The 21,965-nt window shown below is 42.0% G+C and overlaps 1 protein-coding gene across 2 annotated transcripts in view; it reads right to left on the bottom strand.

Annotated features, from left to right (window-relative positions):
• The window catches only part of cdk19 (cyclin dependent kinase 19), a 161,724-nt gene that overhangs the window by 25,737 nt on the left and 114,022 nt on the right, over nt 1–21,965 (bottom strand). For both annotated transcript variants that reach the window (XR_009654042.1, XM_060913901.1), the window contains exons 5-8: nt 19,604–19,661; nt 6,437–6,568; nt 6,159–6,302; nt 2,985–3,054 (exon numbers count right to left, since the gene is read on the bottom strand). Coding sequence is in view for 1 of the 2 variants with exons in the window: in XM_060913901.1 (XP_060769884.1) it covers nt 2,985–3,054; nt 6,159–6,302; nt 6,437–6,568; nt 19,604–19,661 (404 nt within the window). In the remaining variant the exon portion in view is untranslated. The remainder of the gene's footprint in view (nt 1–2,984; nt 3,055–6,158; nt 6,303–6,436; nt 6,569–19,603; nt 19,662–21,965) is intronic.

Here is a 21,965-nt window from a genome sequence, read left to right as displayed (position 1 = left end):
AGAATGACTTGTGTGCTTAGGGCCGTTGTCTTGCTGCATGGCCCACCTTCTCTTGAGATTCAGTTCATGGACAGATGTCCTGACATTTTCCTTTAGAATTCGCTGGTATAATTCAGAATTCATTGTTCCATCAATGATGGCAAGCCATCCTGGCCCAGATGCAGCAAAACAGGCCCAAACCATGATACTACCACCACCATGTTTCACAGATGGGATAAGGTTCTTATGCTGCAATGCAGGGTTTTCCTTTCTCCAAACATAACACTTCTCATTTAAACCAAAAAGTTCTATTTTGGTCTCATCTGTCCACAAAACATTTGTCCAATAGCCTTCTGGCTTGTCCACATGATCTTTAGCAGACTGTAGACAAGCAGCAATGTTCTTTTTGGAGAGCAGTGGCTTTCTCCTTGCAACCCTGCCATGCACACCACTGTTGTTCAGTGTTCTCCTGATGGTGGACTCATGAATATTTACATTAGCCAATGTGAGAGAGGCCTTCAGCTGCTTAGAAGTTACCCTGGGGTCCTTTGTGACCTCGCCGACTATTACATGCCTTGCTCTTGGAGTGATCTTTGTTGGTCGCCCACTCCTGGGGAGGGTAACAATGGTCTTGAGTTTCCTCCATTTGTACACAGTCTGTCTGACTGTGGATTGGTGGAGTCCAAACTCTTTAGAGATGGTTTTGTAATGTTTTCCAGCCTGATGAGCATCAGCAACACTTTTTCTGAGGTCCTCAGAAATCTCCTTTGTTCGTGCCATGATACACTTCCACAAACATGTGTTGTGAAGATCAGACTTTGATAGATCCCTGTTCTTTAAATAAAACAGGGTGCCCACTCACACCTGATTGCCATCCCATTGATTGAAAACACCTGACTCTAATTTCACCTTCAAATTAACTGCTAATCCTAGAGGTTCACATACTTTTGCCACTCACAGATATGTAATATTGGATCATTTTCCTCAATAAATAAATGGCCAAGTATAATATTTTTGTCTCATTTGTTTAACTGGGTTCTCTTTATCTACCTTTAGGACTTGTGTGAAAATCCGATGATGTTTTAGGTCATATTTATGCAGAAATATAGAAAATTCTAAAGGGTTCACAAACTTTCAAGCACCACTGTATTTCATGAGTGAGTGAAGCGATAATGTGCCTCAAGTCAGCAGGAAAACACTGGGAATGACCTCATCAGAGTGAAATATTAGAAATTATTATACACACAGGACACTTTTTTGATGGAATAAAAGCGTGTTCTAGCTCCTTCTAGCGGGTTTCATCCATTTGATTTGATAGCATGCAATAGCGTTAGCATATCGCTTATCCTACGTGTATTACGTCACTCTACCCAATGGAGAACGAGCGTTGAATATGGTTTACGATACTGCACGGTTGCCAAGACAACATGACGTCACACGTTGGAGACGTAAAACTTCCGCGCTAGTGAGCAACTGCGATAATTTGTAAACAAACACGGCCGCCAGGTTTGCTTCGTTACAAAATACGGAAGATTTTGAGAGCATGTTGAAAGAGAAAGACGAGTTGAACATTTGAAAGGAATGTATAATAATATTAGCTGGGTTTTTTTCATGGTCTATCAGATATATTCCATTCAGCTACTCGTCTTCGACTCGTTTATTATCATGCTAGCTGAATGGACTATATACCACTCAACGCCAGCCAATATTATTTAAATATGTCACTCAGATCTGTGATGCATTTCGTCTGAAAAATGCGAGTTTTTCAACACGAGAAGATAAACTTCATATCTTCAAGCCAACGTGTGATTTTCTTTTTATTATATCGACACATTCACAAACAAAAAGTACCCAAATTTATCGAAAGAAAACTCATCATCGATTTCCTCATGAGTGACATATAGACATCTATTTGTCACGGTTTTGGTTCTCCATATCCTAGATGGAGCTCGTATGAAAAATACGAGTGGCGTATTTCCCAGTAAAACGCTTGTGTCCATATAATGTTGCGATATTTATCAGAAAAATATGCAGCTGTACAGATTCCACACCTGTAATGAAAGTCAGGATGCAGCCTGCTTATCAGAAAAAGACGTTCCACTGGGAGTCCGTCCAGAAAACCTGCCGCCTCAAACAATCCACGACTTAAAAGACAGCAGAATCGACAGAGGCCTTACTATCATTACAGTAACGTTAACACAGGATAGAGACGTGAAGCAGCTAGCCGCACCTTTTCAAACTGCTGCGTCACACGGAAAAGAAAGCGCTATCTACCGCCTCCCGCATACATGATCTCAACTCCCTCCCTGAGAGCACGGCCAATTTTGCGCTTTTGGACTCCTGGGTACAGATTGCTCTGGCATCGTCAGAATTTGAACTCGTGATCTTTTTCCGTTATGCCGCTCAGGAGCTCACACGTTCGGCACATAAGGCTGTCTAATGTCAGCTAAGTCAAACATGCTGATAGATTTTCTTTCACATAAAGGAATGTAAAGCGTTTCCTGTGACATAAAGCCATAAAAAAAAAAAAAAAAATCACGCTGAGGCGAGAAAACACTAATGCGAGATGGTGGGAAGGGGACGGGGCTTCCGGGTAATATTGGAAAGTTCAAAACACCTGCGCAGCTCTCAATCGTTCTTGACTGATATGTTAACTGGTATAAAGTTGAGCAAATCTGAAATAAAATATTAAAGATAAAACATTTTATGTCTTATAAGGTCACCTTCCCAATTCAAATGTTGGATAATAAAGAGTAAATGTATTTTTGTTGCCTTTTTTTTTTTGTAAAAGGACATCGTGGTAATCTAGTGAACAGCGATAAAAAGTGAGAATTATTGTGAGTTGAAAATGTAGATTTTTACCAGACAAATCTTTCATCGAAACGTTTAGGCCGCTGTTTGAAGCTGAGCAAGAAAATCTCATATAAAAACTGAGGAAACTTTGATCACAGCGTCTGCTGACCCAGCAAAACACGAGCATCTTTTCCAAGGAAAATTCCACTCACGTTGTTCTTCTGAAGTCTTTCTGCAGGGTCGGATATTCCGGCATCTTCCGGATGTCTTCCCAGTCTTTGTCTGCAAATAATACCCACATGAATAGGATGCCATGATATATCTGGCACCGGTTTAATAACGCTACATGGTCTTTTGAAACGTTGTGGTTAAACACACGCTTGAGGCAATGGAACAACAATCAATGGTGTGTTTGTAACCGGTTTGGCACACAAGTCAAAGTTTTGGAGTTTGGATTACATCTTTAACCCACAGTCTTAACAGCATAGAGCAACAAGCACACTGTAGGAACATCTGAGTTACTGGTTGGAGATACAGAGCAGGGCTTCTGAGACCGTTCCTCTTTACACAATCTCTCCAGATCAACCAGGGTTCTCAACCCCCTCTGGCCAGGACAGAAGCTTGATTCTGTGCTCAGAGAACCATCTTTGTGTTGATTTGGACATCGGATCCATCATCAGAACATCAACGTGGGAAAGATAAGAAAGGGAATGGTTATAAAAAATAGCTATTTGTCTGAAAATGCCTGTTTCTACTGTTAAGGCAATAATAAAAAAGTGGACACCAAATGGAACTGTTCCAAACTCGCCTGGAAGAGGACCCAAGTTTATTTTGCCCCACACGTACAGTAAGGAGGAGGGTAAGAAAGGCAAAAGGATCAGTGTTGGTGAATTACAAGAAAAAGTAAAATCTTGGCGTTTCCAAGTCTCCAAACCCACCGTCAGACTCCACCTCCATGCCAACAGATTATTCGGAAGGTTCCAGAAAAACCTTTTCTCTCAATTAATCACAAACATAAGCGTCTGAAGTTTATGAAACACTACAACAACTTTGATTAGAGCCGTTCTATGTTCTCTGTTCTGATGAAACCAAAATGGAGCTTTTTGGCGATAAACACTCAAGATGGGTTTGGTGTAAAAAGAATGGCTATAATGAAAAGAACCCAATCCCAAGTGTAAAATCTGGTGGAAGTTCTGTGATGTTTACTTTGGGGCTGTTTTTTCCACCAAAGGCCCTGGAAACCTTGTTAGGGTCCATGGCATCATGGACTCCATAAAATCCCAGGACATTTTTAATCAGAATCTCCTCTGCATCACGCCTCTGAGAGGAAACTAAAACTGGGTCATCATTGGATCTTCCAGCAGGACAATGATCCGAAATCCAAATAAACACAAAGATGGTTCTCTGAGCACAGAATCAAGCTTCTGCCCTGGCCAGAGAGGGTCGAGAACCCTGGATGATCTGGAGAGATTGTGTAAAGAGGAACAGTCTTAGTCTCCTCTCAGAGGTGTAATGCAGAGGAGATTCTGATTAAAAACGTCCTGGGATTTCATGGAGTCTATGATGCCATGGACCTTCACAAGGTTTCCAGGGCTTTTGGAGGAAAAACAGCCCCAAAGTAAACATCACAGAACTTTCACCAGATTTTACACTTGGGATCGGGTTCTTTTCATTATAGCTGTCCTTTTTACACCAAACACCCTGCGAGTGTTTATCGCCAAAAAGCTCCATTTTGGTTTCATCAGACCAGAGAACGTAGAACGGCTCTAGTCAAAGTTGTCGTAGTGTTTCGCAAACTTCAGACGCTTATGTTTGTGGTTAACTGACAGAAAAGGCTTTTCTGGAACCTTCTGACTAATCTGTTGACACGGAGGTGGAGTTTGATGGTGGGTTTGGAGACTTGGAAACGCCAAGATTCTACTTTTTCTTGTAATTCACCAACACTGATCCTTTTGCCTCCATTACCCTCCTCCTTACTGTACGTGGGGGGCAAAATAAACTTGGGTCCTCTTCCAGGTGAGTTTGGAACAGTTCCAGTTGGTCTCATCTCATCTCATCATCTCTAGCCGCTTTATCCTGTTCTACAGGGTCGCAGGCAAGCTGGAGCCTATCCCAGCTGACTACGGGCGAAAGGCGGGGTACACCCTGGACAAGTCGCCAGGTCATCACAGGGCTGACACATAGACACAGACAACCATTCACACTCACATTCACACCTACGCTCAATTTAGAGTCACCAGTTAACCTAACCTGCATGTCTTTGGACTGTGGGGGAAACCGGAGCACCCGGAGGAAACCCACGCGGACACGGGGAGAACATGCAAACTCCGCACAGAAAGGCCCTCGCCGGCCACGGGGCTCGAACCCGGACCTTCTTGCTGTGATGCGACAACGCTAACCACTACACCACCGTGCCGAGTTCCAGTTGGTGTCCATTTTTTTATTATTATTGCCCTAACAGGACATAAGAAATGGAGATTTTCAGACAAGTAGCTATTTTTAAATAACCATTCCCTTTCTTATCTTTCCCATGTTAATGTTGAGGGAATTTGGCCTCTGTGTCGCCTCATATTTGCTCCCCAGTTAATCAGGAAGTCATGGATTCAAAGCTGCAGCTTGAAAGTTCCTACACACTCCAATCAACTCAAACATACTGTACAATTTAAATGGGAAACATGCTGCAGGTACTGTACATTATGTTCACTGTAAATTCCAGGGGGACGATAATAGTGGGATGTGCTTTAGTTGCAAATATATTTCCTGATGACGGATTTGTTTTTCTTGGAATTCAAGGTTGGATTTTTCTCATTTTTTCAGCGCAAGATGAAGCGACTTCACCAAAAGGTGGATTTTTTTCTTTTCCTTTTTACTAATCATTATAGGAGGCGTCAATAATTGTAGAGGGCGCTGTGTATGGACACCAGTAATCTAGGCTCTGAAGTTAGAACAGGATGTTTCGGGGGGTGTGGGGGGGTGCTAACAGAAACTATTGAAGGTTTATATGCACTATTAGCTTTCTAGTCTGTTTTTTTTTCTTCTTGATGAACGCCTTCATTTGTTTAAAGATATTTTCCAGGAAACGAGCCGCTGTGATAAGAACAGGATTAAACAGTTGAGATTCGTTTTTCCCGTTTTGGTTTGAAAGCTACTTACCACATAGCTACACTAAGCCCAGAGATATAGGAGGTGAGACTCGGTGAAGTAGCTGCTGGAGTTTACTGTGACAAAGTAGTTTTTTAAGCATCGAGCTCGACATTGGGGAATTCACAGCCCACATTAGTGAGCAAATTATTGAGTACTGCTTATTCTACGACAACGATAAGTCAACAATAAGACCTCGTTTCATTCACACTAACAGACACTTTAGACAGTGCGTGAATGGAGACCTGCAGGGAAGCCCATGACGCTGAAGATGCGGTCCAGCTGGTCGTGGTGGAACGGGTTGCTGGTTTTGATGTCCTCCTGACGGCAGTGGAATATCGGCTCGGACGTCAGCAGCTCCGCGAAGATGCAGCCGATCGCCCAGATATCTAAATACCAAAAATGATAATAATAATAATAATAAAGATGATAAACACCAACACTGCGAAACGATGACAGGTCATTCACATAGACATGTTTTCGGAGATCCTTGAGTTCTTAGATCCATGTGTGTGAAGCTCACCGATTGCTTTGGTGTAGTGTCGAGCTCCCAGGAGCAGTTCAGGTGCTCGGTACCAGAACGTAACCACGACTGGATCCAGATCCGCCAAAGGCTTCAGAGGAGAATTGAAAAGTCGTGCAAAACCCATGTCCGCTACAACACACACACAAACCCCTTTCTTAAAATGTTGGGCATCTCATAGATAATTAACAGCACCGAGAAAGTGGTTTAGTCATCAAAATTTCTGATGACTGTGCTTTACTGAAGATGCCTGTGCGTACAAAACACACAAAAATCCGCGTGTACCGAGTTCGGTCCAGCCCTAGAGGGCAAAATGAGATAAGAGAGAAAATAAAAGGAAAAAAAACCCCACAGGATGACAAAGGGGTCATTAAGATAAATCAGGATCTTAAAAACCGTATGCGCTTGATGGATTGTCCTTTCTTTTTCCAACGTCGCCACACAACCATCTTCGAAGAAACCAAGTGTCACACGGATCTCATTTCCTGTTTGCAGACTTATACTATTTTGTGCCCCTGTGACACTGTTTCCCCAGTGCGCGATCGATCCAAGGATATTCTGAAATGGAGACGAGAGACGGCTGATGAGAATCCGAGAGGAAGTTAAATTAATTTGCTTTCATGCGCAGCAGTTCCCTGAATCCGGTTTATTATCCATCTATTGCTGGGTTTCACGTGACGTCACATCCACCTCATTAGTTATTCCAAACTTTAACTGGTGGTCTACCAAAGCTCAGCTGATGAAGCGTTTGTACGAAGAAGGTTCATTGCTCGCATGAAAAATGCCTTACGCTTGCATTGTTTTAGGTTGATCAAACCGTGAAACTGATAAAAGTTTCTTCAGGGTTCCTTGTGAACTAATAAAAAAAGGGCGAACGAACACAGGACGTCGAGAAAGGTGGCTTTTGAACCTCTCGCTGAAATCGAAGGGAGCAGAGTCGAAGCAGGCTCGAGTTTGCAGTGATCACTTGATGAAAGGTTTGTATTTCCCTCTCAGCTACGTCCTTAGTGTTTTCCAAGGACTTTTCTTGCTAGGTGTCGTTATTTTACAGTACTGTTTTTAGTCACGAAGCGCTAAAGTCCCCAGCTGTTTCTTTGTTTCCTCCTCACAAAGTCCATATGCATGAAGGTCGCGACAAAATTCCCACCCAGCTGTACAGTTACAATGCGCCGTGATCACGTCTCCGTCTTACACTTCAACTTGCAGCGCTTCGTTGTAAAGACGTGAATGAAAGGCTTTAAAAAAACCAAAAAACATACTTACACGGGCAAAAACAATACAGGATTCATTGGGCAGCGACTTGATACTGAGGTCCTTTACCCAGCCACATACAAAAAAGTCGTAAGCCTCCGTACTTTTCCATGCTTTCATCTGTTTTGCGGTGTAGAAGAACGTCTGCAACATCAGATAGTTCGAGATGTCGGGGAACTCGACTGAAGGGTTGTTTTCGAGATCGTATGACAAATCCTTCTTTCCCAGACTGTAGGGGTCGATTCCATTGCACATAGCAATCTTCTGAATATATCTAAAGCCAGCAGTGGCTTCTAGGTTACGAGCGTACTCTGATAACTTATCGTGAGTTGTTTGCACTACGGCAGCCGTTTAGACCACCAGCTATTTCACTTCTGGTAAAACCTTCCGCTAAGAAAAGTCACGTGACTGAAACCCAACAATTTGTATGGGAAAGCAAGAGCAAAATGTAAACACAAAATAATAATAATAGCAATAATGCTTTGATAAGAAGTTATTTACTTATTAACATGCTATATGTTTCGTAAATACATTCAGTCAGTAAACAGGAAGTTAATGTGAGACAGACCAGAAAACAGTATACATGGTATCCAACCCCAAGCTGAAGTTTGGTACCAAGTACCAAGTGGCTATGATTTGTGGTTGCTGAGAAAAAGGGTGTTTCGGACAGACGGAAATACGGAGATCCGGACGGACAGAGGTAAAAACAAACAAAAAAACCATTATAACCCCTCCTTCGGAGCGAGGGTAAAAAAATAAACATGATTCTTTGACACACTGTAACATGAAAATATCTTCTTTGAACTTCTCTGGTTCTCTTGGCAGAACAGGCGATCCTTGTTGAACTCATCTCCGAAACCAGTCAGTCGTCAAAGAATCACAGGATAGATAACTCTTGTGTTTATTAATATGATTTATTTTTTTTTAAGATTTCTATCTCTCCAGCTGGGGCGGCACGGTGGTGTAGTGGTTAGCGCTGTCGCCTCACAGCAAGAAGGTCCGGGTTCGAGCCCCGTGGCCGGCGAGGGCCTTTCTGTGCGGAGTTTGCATGTTCTCCCCGTGTCCGTGTGGGTTTCCTCCGGGTGCTCCGGTTTCCCCCACAGTCCAAAGACATGCAGGTTAGGTTAACTGGTGACTCTAAATTGACCGTAGGTGTGAATGTGAGTGTGAATGGTTGTCTGTGTCTATGTGTCAGCCCTGTGATGACCTGGCGACTTGTCCAGGGTGTACCCCGCCTTTCGCCCGTAGTCAGCTGGGATAGGCTCCAGCTTGCCTGCGACCCTGTAGAACAGGATAAAGCGGCTACAGATAATGAGATGAGATCTCTCCAGCTGAAGGTTCATGTCGTGTGTTAGCCTTGAACAGTTGCGTTGTGTGAGCGAGTCAGCGATTCTCAGATTTAATCAATCCCAGGATGAGTTCCTGATATCACCCTGAAGTTTTGTTGTTGTTATTATCCTATAACAGCAAGTCTTAAAGTGTTTTATTCCTCTTATACAGCAGCAGTTTGTCAACGCTGACAATTTTTACTTATTCAGGAAGGCCAGGTCATCCTTCTTGATCCCCTTATTCAACATTTAACATTGCGGAATGTCCACGAATCACAAGTACGCTCCTGTTGTCGCTTATGTTACAGCAGCGATAAGCAGAGCCGTTCTCAGTCGTAGCTCATGGTGAGCTTTATCGCTACAGGGATATGATACTCGATGATATTTTCCAGTAATCCGATTTAACGTAGTTTTGATTGACCGTTTTAGAATTAACGAGATTAATGCTGCCGTGCAAAGGCAAACTGCAGCATTTGCGTATTTTGTGAAAGTGAGTTTTGTGTATGAAGTTTACGTGCTGTATCTGTTCCATTATATTTGAAAGTTCTGTAGCGCTACCTTGCTCCAGCTTTGAGTCAGTGTTGTAGTCGAGTCAGTCCAGTGTTCAAGTCCAAGTCATTAAAGGAAATTTCGAGTCGAGTCTGACACAAGCCCCGCCCACTATCGGCAGGGCAAATAACATGAGAGAGGGTTAACACTAGCTAGTTCATAGCAGGAAGCAAGCCCCGCCCACTATCAACAGAGCGATGAACATAGCATGTCACTTCCTTCTCTGGGTGTGGTCTTGCCAAATGACGACTTAAGTTCGAGGTTGTCCCCGTCGTCTCCTCGATAGTTCTTCTACATATGGAACACACAGCAGTGCATTTTTCCCACTGCACGAGAAGTCTATAAGCAAAGCAGACAATCCTAGGGGCGTTCTCTCCAGGCATTTCAGCACCATTAACGTTAGTTTGTTCCTGAACATGACGTATGAACAGGTGAATGTGCATTCTCTTGCATGAAATTAGTATAAAAATTCATGTAGATATAAATATCTTGTACGGAATTATTATGGCATGTTACAAAAAATAAAGAAAAAACATCCTTTTCTTTGTTCTGGAGTCCTCGTCTCCAATTTACGAGTCCGAATGCAGGTAACGCACGAGTCCGAGTCATCAGTGCTCAAGTCCAAGTCGAGTCACGAGCTGACTCGAGTACTACAAGCCTGCGTTGAGTTATGAGTGTTTGAAATTTGTAGTAAGTGCAAATTTACCATGTTAGATCAAGGAAAACTGCTATTTCTCCCAATTCGGTGATTCTGTAGATACTGCAGTTTGCTTTTGCATGGCAGAACCAGAGCGTCAGCGACGCAGTAGCTCACACGGCCGTACCAATCACAAAACCAGGGAGTAACTATTGTGCAGACTGATTGGATCTCCCAAACAAAACGATCAGAATCAAAACCCATTGAAAACTCAGGGAGGAGGAGCAATTTTTGTGAATTGTAGACAGACGATGGACGGACGGATGACGGACGCCACGTGATGGCAATAGCTTATCGGCCTCTGGCCGGTGAGCTAATAAATAAAACATGTAGCGTGCAAAAAGCTTGTGATCAGTAGAACACATAGCCATGGATGACTGTTAAGTAATAAATTAGCAACGTGTAAACGAAAATTCAACAACCCCAATAGTAACTTTTGTGAAGACTCCGAATCATCCAAATAAAACAATCCAAATAAAACCCCACAGAGATCTCTGCTAGGAAAGGCAAATTTCCAGAAAGTTCATCACAGTGCATAACTCATTTCCACGCCCCTGAACTAACACTTTGTTCAACCACCTTTCGCTCGTACTGTAATTCAGTCCTCATTCTTTTGGGCTGAGAGCTGACTAACTTCGTCGCACATTTGGCCATTTTATTCCATTCTTCCTTCCAAAAGTGTTTATCAGATTGCAAAGGGAACTCTTCAAATCATTCCACAGGTTGTTGATCGGATGAGCTCTGACAGGACCGTTCCAAAACCTTGGAATCATCTTCCGAAGTCATTTCTTTCTGAACTTGGATTTGCGTCGTCATCATAGAGGAAGCTGTACTACAGAGCCTAATCTAGGAATTTGAAAATAGGGGACAGATCCCTCACTAGTTGTAGAAACAGGGGACAGAAAATATTAACATGGGTAAAAATATCCCTCATTTGTTCCAGTTAGTGGGGACAGAAAAATAAGTAATACAATGGTGCTTGAAAGTTTGTGAACCCTTTAGAATTTTCTATATTTCTGCATAAATATGACCTAAAACATCATCGGATTTTCACACAAGTCCTAAAGGTAGATAAAGAGAACCCAGTTAAACAAATGAGACAAAAATATTATACTTGGTCATTTATTTATTGAGGAAAATGATCCAATATTACATATCTGTGAGTGGCAAGAGTATGTGAACTTCTAGGATTAGCAGTTAATTTGAAGGTGAAATTAGAGTCAGGTGTTTTCAATCAATGGGATGACAATCAGGTGTGAGTGGGCACCCTGTTTTATTTAAAGAACAGGGATCTATCAAAGTCTGATCTTCACAACACATGTTTGTGGAAGTGTATCATGGCACGAACAAAGGAGATTTCTGAGGACCTCAGAAAAAGTGTTGCTGATGCTCATCAGGCTGGAAAACATTACAAAACCATCTCTAAAGAGTTTGGACTCCACCAATCCACAGTCAGACAGATTGTGTACAAATGCAGGAAATTCAAGACCATTGTTACCCTCCCCAGGAGTGGCCAACCAACAAAGATCACTCCAAGAACAAGGCGTATAATAGTCGGTGAGGTCACAAAGGACCCCAGGGTAACTTCTAAGCAACTGAAGGCCTCTCTCACATTGGCTAACGTTAATGTTCATGAGTCCACCATCAGGAGAACACTGAACAACAATGGTGTGCATGGCAGGGTTGCAAGGAGAAAGCCACTGCTCTCCAAAAAGAACATTGCTGCTCATCTGCAGTTTGCTAAAGATCATGTGGACAAGCCAGAAGGCTATTGGACAAATGTTTTGTGGACAGATGAGACCAAAATAGAACTTTTTGGTTTAAATGAGAAGCGTTATGTTTGGAGAAAGGAAAACCCTGCATTGCAGCATAAGAACCTTATCCCATCTGTGAAACATGGTGGTGGTAGTATCATGGTTTGGGCCTGTTTTGCTGCATCTGGGCCAGGATGGCTTGCCATCATTGATGGAACAATGAATTCTGAATTATACCAGCGAATTCTAAAGGAAAATGTCAGGACATCTGTCCATGAACTGAATCTCAAGAGAAGGTGGGTCATGCAGCAAGACAACGGCCCTAAGCACACAAGTCATTCTGCCAAAGAATGGTTAAAGAAGAATAAAGTGAATGTTTTGGAATGGCCAAGTCAAAGTCCTGACTTTAATCCAATCAAAATGTTGTGGAAGGACCTGAAGTGAGCAGTTCATGTGAGGAAACCCACCAACATCCCAGAGTTGAAGCTGTTCTGTATGGAGGAATGGGCTAAAATTCCTCCAAGCCGGTGTGCAGGACTGATCAACAGTTCCCGCAAACATTTAGTTGCAGTTATCGCTGCACAAGGGGGTCACACCAGATACTGAAAGCAAAGGTTCACATACTTTTGCCACTCACAGATATGTAATATTGGACCATTTTCTTCAATAAATAAATGAGCAAGTATAATATTTCTGTCTCATTTGTTTAACTGGGTTCTCTTTCTCTACTTTTAGGACTTGTGTGAAAATCCAATGATGTTTTAGGTCATATTTATGCAGAAATATAGAAAATTCTAAAGGGTTCACAAACTTTCAAGCACCACTGTACATTGGTAGATATTTTCAAGAGTACATCTATAAACAGAACAGTTTTATTAATAAAACTAAATACATAACAAACATTCATATCAGATGTTAATCTACATAATTATAGCACAATACATATCCTTTAATACAGTGATATGAAAACCATATCAGCAAACACTTATCCACAGTTTATAGTATTGCACAAACATTATGATCAGATCCGAACTTTAAAAATGTAAAGATTTTAGATCAAAAACTATATGAAGAATTATATACTGCAAAACCTTACAAATATGACTAGTTTTCTGTTATATGACTAGGTTACTGTTTTACTATAAATCATGTGACTAGCCTATTTTTACCAATTTGACCACCAGTAGTATAATATTGCATTTCAAATATGACTAGGTTAATATTACATCATTTGATATAGTTAAGTCTAAAATCCATGTAGTCTTGCCATTATTACTTAATAATAAGATGAAAAATCTGATTTTCTGAATAAAATAAAATCACTATCAAATATTTAAAAATGCTATCATATTTGTTTTGTTCAGACCACCTTTCATGAAAGTGAAAAACATTAAACAATCTACCTATGTTTAAACTAGATTTTGACATAAAATGACTGGAGATAATCTCAAAATTCAGACTTCCTAAAAAGTATATAATCTCCATCATTTACAATCTTACAGTACCTACAATTACACAAGAACAGATTAAATATATTTCATATTTTTAAATAAAACTTACATAATACCAAACATTATCAAACTAATTGTATATTGGCATTAGGAAAATAATATCAAATTCAAACTTCAAAAACCCTTATCAATCAGAATCAAATGACTTCGTATGTCTTCATACTGTCATATAATTACTCTAAGATCATATTTGTACACAAACTTATACATGTCTTATATATCAACTAAGCACCTTTACTATTTGAATATGATTAATAACATAATACTAAACTGAATTAAACAAATTACTCCCCCCCAAAAAAAAAAACTAGCATTCATGTAGAACTTCTTTAAACTAGTTTTTGACATAGATGACTAGAGATGATCCCAAAATTCAGACTTCCTAAACAGTATATTATCATGATAATCTCTTATTATTTGCAGTAATGTTACAGTACCTACCATTATACAAGAACAGATTAAATCTATTTCATAATATCTTGTATCGGGTTGTGTAATGTCGGCTGGATTAGTATCTGTCACTTCTGTGTCTTCGTTTTGTTTCCTTTTTTCTTCCAAAGGTCTTTCAACGTGACCACGTATTTTGACATTATGTTTGGATGAGACAGAACGATATGCCATGTGCTTTTGGGTATTTTTAAAACACTTCACACGATTGGTTGAGATACACTGTCTTCCGGTTCAGTGACCAATGATATAATAGTTCACAAAACTGTTTTACCCGCTAAATAAACCATTCGGAATACTTCGGTCCTTTCCGATATTTTCCGATTGGTGTGTAAACAACGCTGTATTTACCGCAGTGCTTGCTAGCTGGTGCTGACAAATTGATACGCACAAGATTCAGTAAAACGCGACTACACGCGCTCTACTTATAAATGCGTGACAAAATGAATAGATACAGTGGCATGCAAAAGTTTGGGCACCCTTGTTGAAAATGTCTGTTACTGTGAATAGTTAAGTGAGCGGAAGATGAACTGATCACCAAAAGGCATAAAGGTAAAGACGACACATTTCTTTTCAGCGTTTTATGCAGGATTTGTGTATTATTTTTGTTTTGTACAATTGGAGAGTGAAAAAAGAAAAGGAACACCATGCAAAAGTTTGGGCACCCCAATACATTTAAGTTCTCAGGTAACTTTTACCAAGGTTCCAGACCTTAATTAGCTTATTGAGCTGTGGCTTGTTCAAATTCTTCGTTAGGAAAGGTCAGATGATGCAGATTTCAAAGCTGCATAAATTCTCTGACTCCTCAAACTCGTCCCTAAAATCAACAGCCATGGGCTCCTCTAAGCAACTCCCTCGCATTCTGAATAATAAAATAATTGATGCTAACAAAGCAGGAGAAGGCTACAAGAACGTAGCAAAGTGTTTTCAGGTAGCCGTTTCCTCAGACTGTAATGTTATTAAGAAATGGCAGTTAACAGAAACAGTGGAGATCAAGGTGAGGTCTGGAAGATGAAGAAAACTTTCTGAAAGAACTGCTCGCTGGATTGCTAGAAAGGCAAATAAAAACCCCTGTTTGACTGCAAAAGACCTCCAGAAAGAATTAGCAGACCCTGGAGTGGTGGTGCACTGTTCTACTATGCAGCGACACCTGAACAAATATGACCTTCATGGGAGAGTCATCAGAAGAAAACCTTTCCTGCGTCCTAGCCACAAAATTCAGTGTCTGAAGTTTGCAAATGAACATCTAAATAAGCCTGATGCATTTTGGAAACAAGTCCTGTGGACTGATGAAATCAAAATAGAACTTTTTGGCCACAATGTGCAAAGGTATGTTTGGAGAAAAAAGGGTGCCAAATTCCAGGAAAAGAACACCTCTCCAACTCTGAAGCATGGGTGTGGATCGATCATGCTTTGGGGTTGTGTTGCAGCCAGTGGCACAGGGCACATTTCATTGGTCGAGGGAAGCATGGATTCGAATAAATACCAGCAAACTCTGGAAGCAAACATCATACCATCTGTAAAAAAGTTGAAGTTAAAAAGAGGATGGGTCCTACAATAAGACGATGATCCAAAACACACCTCAAAATCTACAATGGAATACCTCAAGAGGCACAAGCTGAAGGTTTTGCCCTGGCCCTCACAGTCCCCTGACCTAAACATCATTGAAAATCTGTGGATAGATCTCAAAAGAGCAGTGCATGCAAGACAGCCCAAGAAACTTGTAGAACTGGAAGCCTTTTTCAAGGACGAATGCGCGAAAATCCCCCAGGTAAGAACTGAAAGATTATTAGCTGGCTTCAAGCTGTGATACTTGCCAAAGGGGGTGTTACTAAGTACTGACCATGTCAGGTGCTCAAACTTTTGCTTCGGCTCCTTTTTATTTTTTGGTATTTTACACCTGTAAATGATGGAAATAAAAACGTAATCTTGCGGAAAATATTAAAGAAATGTGTCATTTTTACTTTTATGCCTTTTGGTGATCAGTTCATCTTCTGCTCACTTAACTATTCACAGTAACAGACATTTTCAGCAAGGGTGCCCAAACTTTTGCATGCCACTGTATGCGATATCACTCTCGTGCCCAAAAAGTGGATGTGCGACAGACAGATAAAAAAACGCGTATTATCACGTATTACACGCCCTAGATTAGGCTCTGTACTATTATTTAATCTTCAGAGTTCTGCAGGTCTTCTGCCAAAATAGATCAGCATTTCTGGACATCCATGAGCCTCTTTATCATGACTAGAGCCCTGGTTCCAGCAGACGAGAAGCAGCCCTATATACAGTACACTTTTGGCCCTTTTCCACTACCCTTTTTCAGCTCGCTTCAGCTCGCTTCAGCTCACTTCAGCCCGACACGGCTCGCGTTTCGACTACCAAAAACCAGCACGACTCAGCTCGTTTCAGCCCCGCTTAGCCCCTAAAACTCGCACCGTTTTGGGGTAGGGCTGAAGCGAGCCAAACCGTGCCGACTGAGGTTGGGGGCGTGAGCAGACACTCCCCTGTGCACTGATTGGTGAGGAGGCGTGTCCTCACATGCCCACACACGCCCCGCGAGCGCGCTGGGATCTGTAAACACCGCAAACCCGGAAGAAGAATAATTATGAATTACGAGAATTTCTGAAGCCTTATGCGCCTCGCCTCATCTATACGCTCTTGCCAGTATCTGTCCGCGTTGTCGGTGACAACAAGCCACAGCACCGAGACCAGCAACACTAACGACTCCATGTCCTCCATGTTTATTGTTTACTATTCGGGTCGTGAGACTACCGCTTAAAAGCTCACTGAATCAGTGACATACAGAGCATCGTGGACGAGTTCGCGGAGCGCAAGGCTCGTCGTATGCCCTTCAAATAATGCGCGCAGTAGGCTATTGATGTTTTATTATGAGCCATGTACAGTATGTCGCCGAATGTTTTTTTGTTTGAGTTACATGCTCGTTTGAAGGACTTAATGTACAAAATAACATAGTTGCACCCCGTAGTGTTGAAATTGGTAAACACAGTGCATTCAGTGAGGTTTGCACCGCCCTCCTTTTATTTCTGACTCTTCCTGTCAGCGTTGCAACCTCTGAGCGCTCATTCGTATGCCCTTCAAATAATGTGCGCAGTATAGGCTATTGATGTTTTATTATGAGCCATGTACAGTATCCTAATGTTTTTTGTTTCTGAGTTACATGTTCGTTTGAAGGACTTGATGTACTAAATAACATAGTTGCACCCGGTAGTGTTGAAATTGGTAAACACCGCAGTTGCGGACATTTTGTAGCCTAAAATGATGTTATGATAAGCTTTAATAAAGGGCCCGGTCATTTGCCCCGCCCCCGGCCCGGCTCTGACTTGTTCCGCCACTGTCACTGATGTCACTGTTTGCGCTGCTTAACGGCATCACATGACGTCCACCCACTTTCGCTAACTCCACCCAATGTGTCCACCCACTTCCAGCCAGCACGGTTCAGCGCGGTTGTAGTCGAAATGCAACTCCAACAGCCCCGCTCAGCTCGACTCGGCACGGCACGGCTCAGCCGCGTTTGTAGTGGAAAAGCGGCATTTGATGTTCCCACCACCATGCTTCACCGTTAGTCTTGATTTTGTGATTTTCAAACATATTTTTGCACAAAAAGTTGTAACCCTCTTGTGATCAATCCTTCGACAGCTTAATTAGCAATTTCTTAAATGAGAACTCAACAAATGAAATTGTAACTTTTGTGAAGAACAATTAGGCCCTGTCCACACGGCAACGGATTCAGGTGAATCCGATACAATTGTTTACCGTTTCGGCCTGGCGTCCACACGGCACCGGTGTTTTGGGTGCCCCAAAACGCAATCTTTTGAGAACGGGTTCCAGAGTGGAAAGATCTGGCAAAGTTGCCATTGCGAAGTCGTCTGGATGAGTAGAATGGATTTGTTTACGATGACGTCACAACCACATGACTGTGAGTGCTTCATGCCGGGTAGAAGTGTAATGAACTCGATGCGAGTTGTCAACAAATCCTATAACTTGGTTCATGAAACGCGCTTACAAAATATTTTCACTGTGAATATTTATTGTGTAATGGTGCAAAGTGAGAGAGAGAGAGAGAGAGAGAGAGAGAGAGAGAGAGAGAATAGCCCTTAGGGCAGAGTCAATCCCGCCAGCAAAAATAGGGAAAAAAAGGAGCGATCTCACCTCTTCAGATGTTGGTTTAAGTCCTACAATACATTCCTCAAAAAGGGCGTAGAAGAACAAATTAATCCATCAACGTGCAGCATTCAATTTATTCCAGACCATTAAAGACGCCGCCTTCCGCGTAGAATCATACGTCATCCTCACCGCCATATTGGATAGGTCAAAGCGGAGAATAAAGATGCCTCATTCATGTGCTGCGTTTAACTGTACCAACAGGTTTGCCGTCCAAACGAGATCACATGGGATTACCTTTCACAGGTGAGACTGGAAAAATACTTTTCATTGTATTTGGTCATTATAATGTAATTTTATGAACAGATTTTTCTGACTTTGTGGCTAATATGAAGTCTCGCGCATAATAGTTTATGCGCATGCGTCCTTACTTCTTCTATTGTTCTGGTGTCTCCAAAGGGACCGTCTTACAGCGCCCCTAGAGGTGTGGCATGTGTATTGCATCGTTTTCAGCAAGCGTTGCATTGCCATATGGACCTGATATTTTACTGATCGTTGCCCATTTGGACGCGATATTTTTTTAAATAACATCTCGTTGCCATTGTCGTGTGGATGTAGCCTTAGAGCTTCAAAAGAAAACAATCCCAATCAAAATGCATTAAAAACTCGGTAAGGAGGAGCGATTTTCCTGAAAGTTTGTTAATCAGCCTAAATGGTACTTGCTCATGAGAAACCACAAAACCAAAGAGTAACGTTTGTACAGACTGATCAGATCTTCCAAACAAAACAATCAGAATCAAAATCCACTGAAAACTCAGGGAGGAGGAGAGAGTTTTGTGAATAATAAAAATAAAAAAGAAAACGAAAAGAATAATCAGTGAATGCACTCAGTGCATTTCAGTGTCTATTGTAAAGTCATGAAATAAATAATTAATATCTCTTTTTTTTCTGCGCTCAAAGTGCTTTTTTATGTTGTGTGTGATATATTTATTCAAATAAAAAATGATCAAGTATCAGCTAGTCTGAGGCTCGGTATCAACGTTCGACGTTTAAATCAAATTCAAAACAGGCCACTTTGACCCTGAATACTCATCTGAGCATAATATAAGGGGTTAAGACGGTGTCGTATTTCCAGTCGCCCATGCAGGAGTGGCACGGAAAGTGAAATTCCAGCAGAAACCTAACACCCTGCAGCAGAAATAGCTCACCGGTGTGAGCCACTGTCATCAAGCTGAAGTGTTCAATATGGCGTTACGCAACACTAAAGAAGGCCTGTTAAGTCCAAGCACGTTCAGCGCTATCCCACTGTGCTTTACACTCACTGAGAGCGACCTCTTTACAACCACGGCCAGGCTCACAACGTTATTGAGGTCAAACCAGCCATCAAGACGCGGATTTGTCCGTGCATTTTCGCACTCTCCAGTGCATACCAGATCTCTGATCTAATCAAGACGCACTCTACAAATCAATACAGCTCATGTCGGAAGAGTTACATGTATGTGACTTACCGATTTTGACCCGCCCTCGTTCGGGACCCTCCCCCATCACCAGGATATTGGCAGGTTTCTGGAAAGGAAGGAGAGAAAGAGTCAGTCAGCCATGTGGGAAAGAAAAATCCAACATGTTGTTTCCTCTGAGCATGAAGTTAGTGTTAACATCGTTATTCGGCACACGTGACCTCGAAGACTCTCATGGTTACCAAGCAACTGACTATATATAAACGGGACTGTGATCATGATCACTGACCCCATTTACCCCCAAAAAGCAGGACTCTGTGGTACTCCAGGGCAGAAATCCTGATAATTTTAGTCAGTGTCTTCCCAAAATGAAAAAGAAAAAAAGATACTGTGTCATGCTTTTACAGGACAATAATCAATGACAGGTTGGTTGAATGAAGTGCAGTTACTGTTATCAATACAAAGTTGATTGTTTTCCCATAAATACAGCACATCCCAACATTTTATTCCTCTGGGACGACAGTATTCTGACAAATCCTTATTGATTAAAAAGTGTTTGCGATTGTTATATTTTTATCTATCTACAGTTACATTTAAGACAGAAAGAGGAAGCTGTGTGGGTGAACAAAAGCATGGTGTTCCGCAAGGGTCCATTCTCGGTCCTTTGCTCTTCAACCTGTATATTAATGATCTACCATCAGTTTGCAAGACACGTAATGTTGAGACGTATGTCGACGATATCAAGCTTTACGTCTCATTCTCTGACGAAGAGATCAACGGAGGGCTTCATTACCTCAAGCAAGGTCTATTGCAGGTGGCTGCTTGGTGTTGTGAGAACAGTTTGCTGATTAATACTGACAAGACCAAGTTCTGTGTGTTTAGATCGAGCAAGATGCTCAGTCAGATGCCTATTACGCCTATTACGCTCCCGGGGGAAGGAGCTACCCGTCATTCACTTAGGTAGAGACCGTGGCGTTAGTTATAGTCGAGTCACTAAACCTCGAGTCCGAGTCCAGTCTTGAGTCCCCAGTGTTCAAGTCCGAGTCAAGTCCAAGACATTAAAGAAAATTTCGAGTTCGAGTCAAGTCCAAGACTCCAACCACACCATTTGATGGTGGCTGTTGCTGCCTTTATGTGAAAGCGTCTCTGCTACTGTGTTGGACAAACATTACTGCTTGACTGCCCCATTTTAGTTAACAGGCTACAGATAAAAAGCTTGTTCATCGCTCAGCAAGCCCCACCCACTATCAACAGGGCAAATAACATGAGAGAGGGTTAACACTAGCGAGTTCATCACTCAGCAAGCAAGTCCTGCTATCAAGAGAGCAATGAACATAGCGTGTCACTCCCTTCGCTGGGTGTGGTCTTGCCAAATGACAATTGAAATTCGAGATTGTCCCCATCATCTCCTCGATAGTTCTTCTACATATGGAACACACAGCAGTGCATTTTTTCCCACTGCACGAGAAGTCTGTATAAGCAAAGCGGACAATCCTAGGGGCTTCTCTCCAGGCATTTTAGCCCCATTAACGGTAGTTTGTTCCTGAACATGACGTATGAACAGGTGAATGTGCATTCTCTTGCACGAAATTAGCATAAAAATTAATGTAGATATAAATATCTTAGGGCGGCATGGTGGTGTAGTGGTTAGCGCTGTCGCCTCACAGCAAGAAGGTCCGGGTTCGAGCCCCATGGCCGGCGAGGGCCTTTCTGCGTGGAGTTTGCATGTTCTCCCCGTGTCCGCGTGGGTTTCCTCTGGGTGCTCCGGTTTCCCCCACAGTCCAAAGACATGCAGGTTAGGTTAACTGGTGACTCTAAATTGACCGTAGGTGTGAATGTGAGTGTGAATGGTTGTCTGTGTCTATGTGTCAGCCCTGTGATGACCTGGCGACTTGTCCAGGGTGTACCCCGCCTTTCGCCCATAGTCAGCTGGGATAGGCTCCAGCTTGCCTGCGACCCTGTAGAACAGGATAAAGCGGCTAGAGATAATGAGATGAGATGAGATAAATATCTTATGCCAAATTGTTATGGCATGTTACAAAAAATAAAGAAAAAATCCGAGTCCTTGTCTCCAATTTATGAGTCTGAATGCAGTTAACGCACAAGTCTGAGTCATCAGTGCTCAAGTCCAAGTCTAGTCACAAGTCCTTAAAATTAGGGCACGAGTTGGACTCGAGTCTGAGTCCTGGACTCGAATACTACAAGCCTGGTTATAGTCGATAAGAACTTGTCATTCCATTAACATATCAGGACTCTGGTTAGACCACAGATCTCATAAACAAACTAGTAATGATAAGTAGGATCCATCACCTTTTTGACCGACAGACATGCTTTACAATCATTAACTCTAATTTTTACAAAACTTTTTACTGTTCTACTGTCTGGTCAGGTAGCAACAATTCAAATATTCATA

This window comes from Neoarius graeffei, chromosome 2, assembly GCF_027579695.1.
Source record: "Neoarius graeffei isolate fNeoGra1 chromosome 2, fNeoGra1.pri, whole genome shotgun sequence".
Taxonomy (NCBI): domain Eukaryota; kingdom Metazoa; phylum Chordata; class Actinopteri; order Siluriformes; family Ariidae; genus Neoarius; species Neoarius graeffei.
This window is presented reverse-complemented; position numbering and strand designations above follow the sequence as displayed.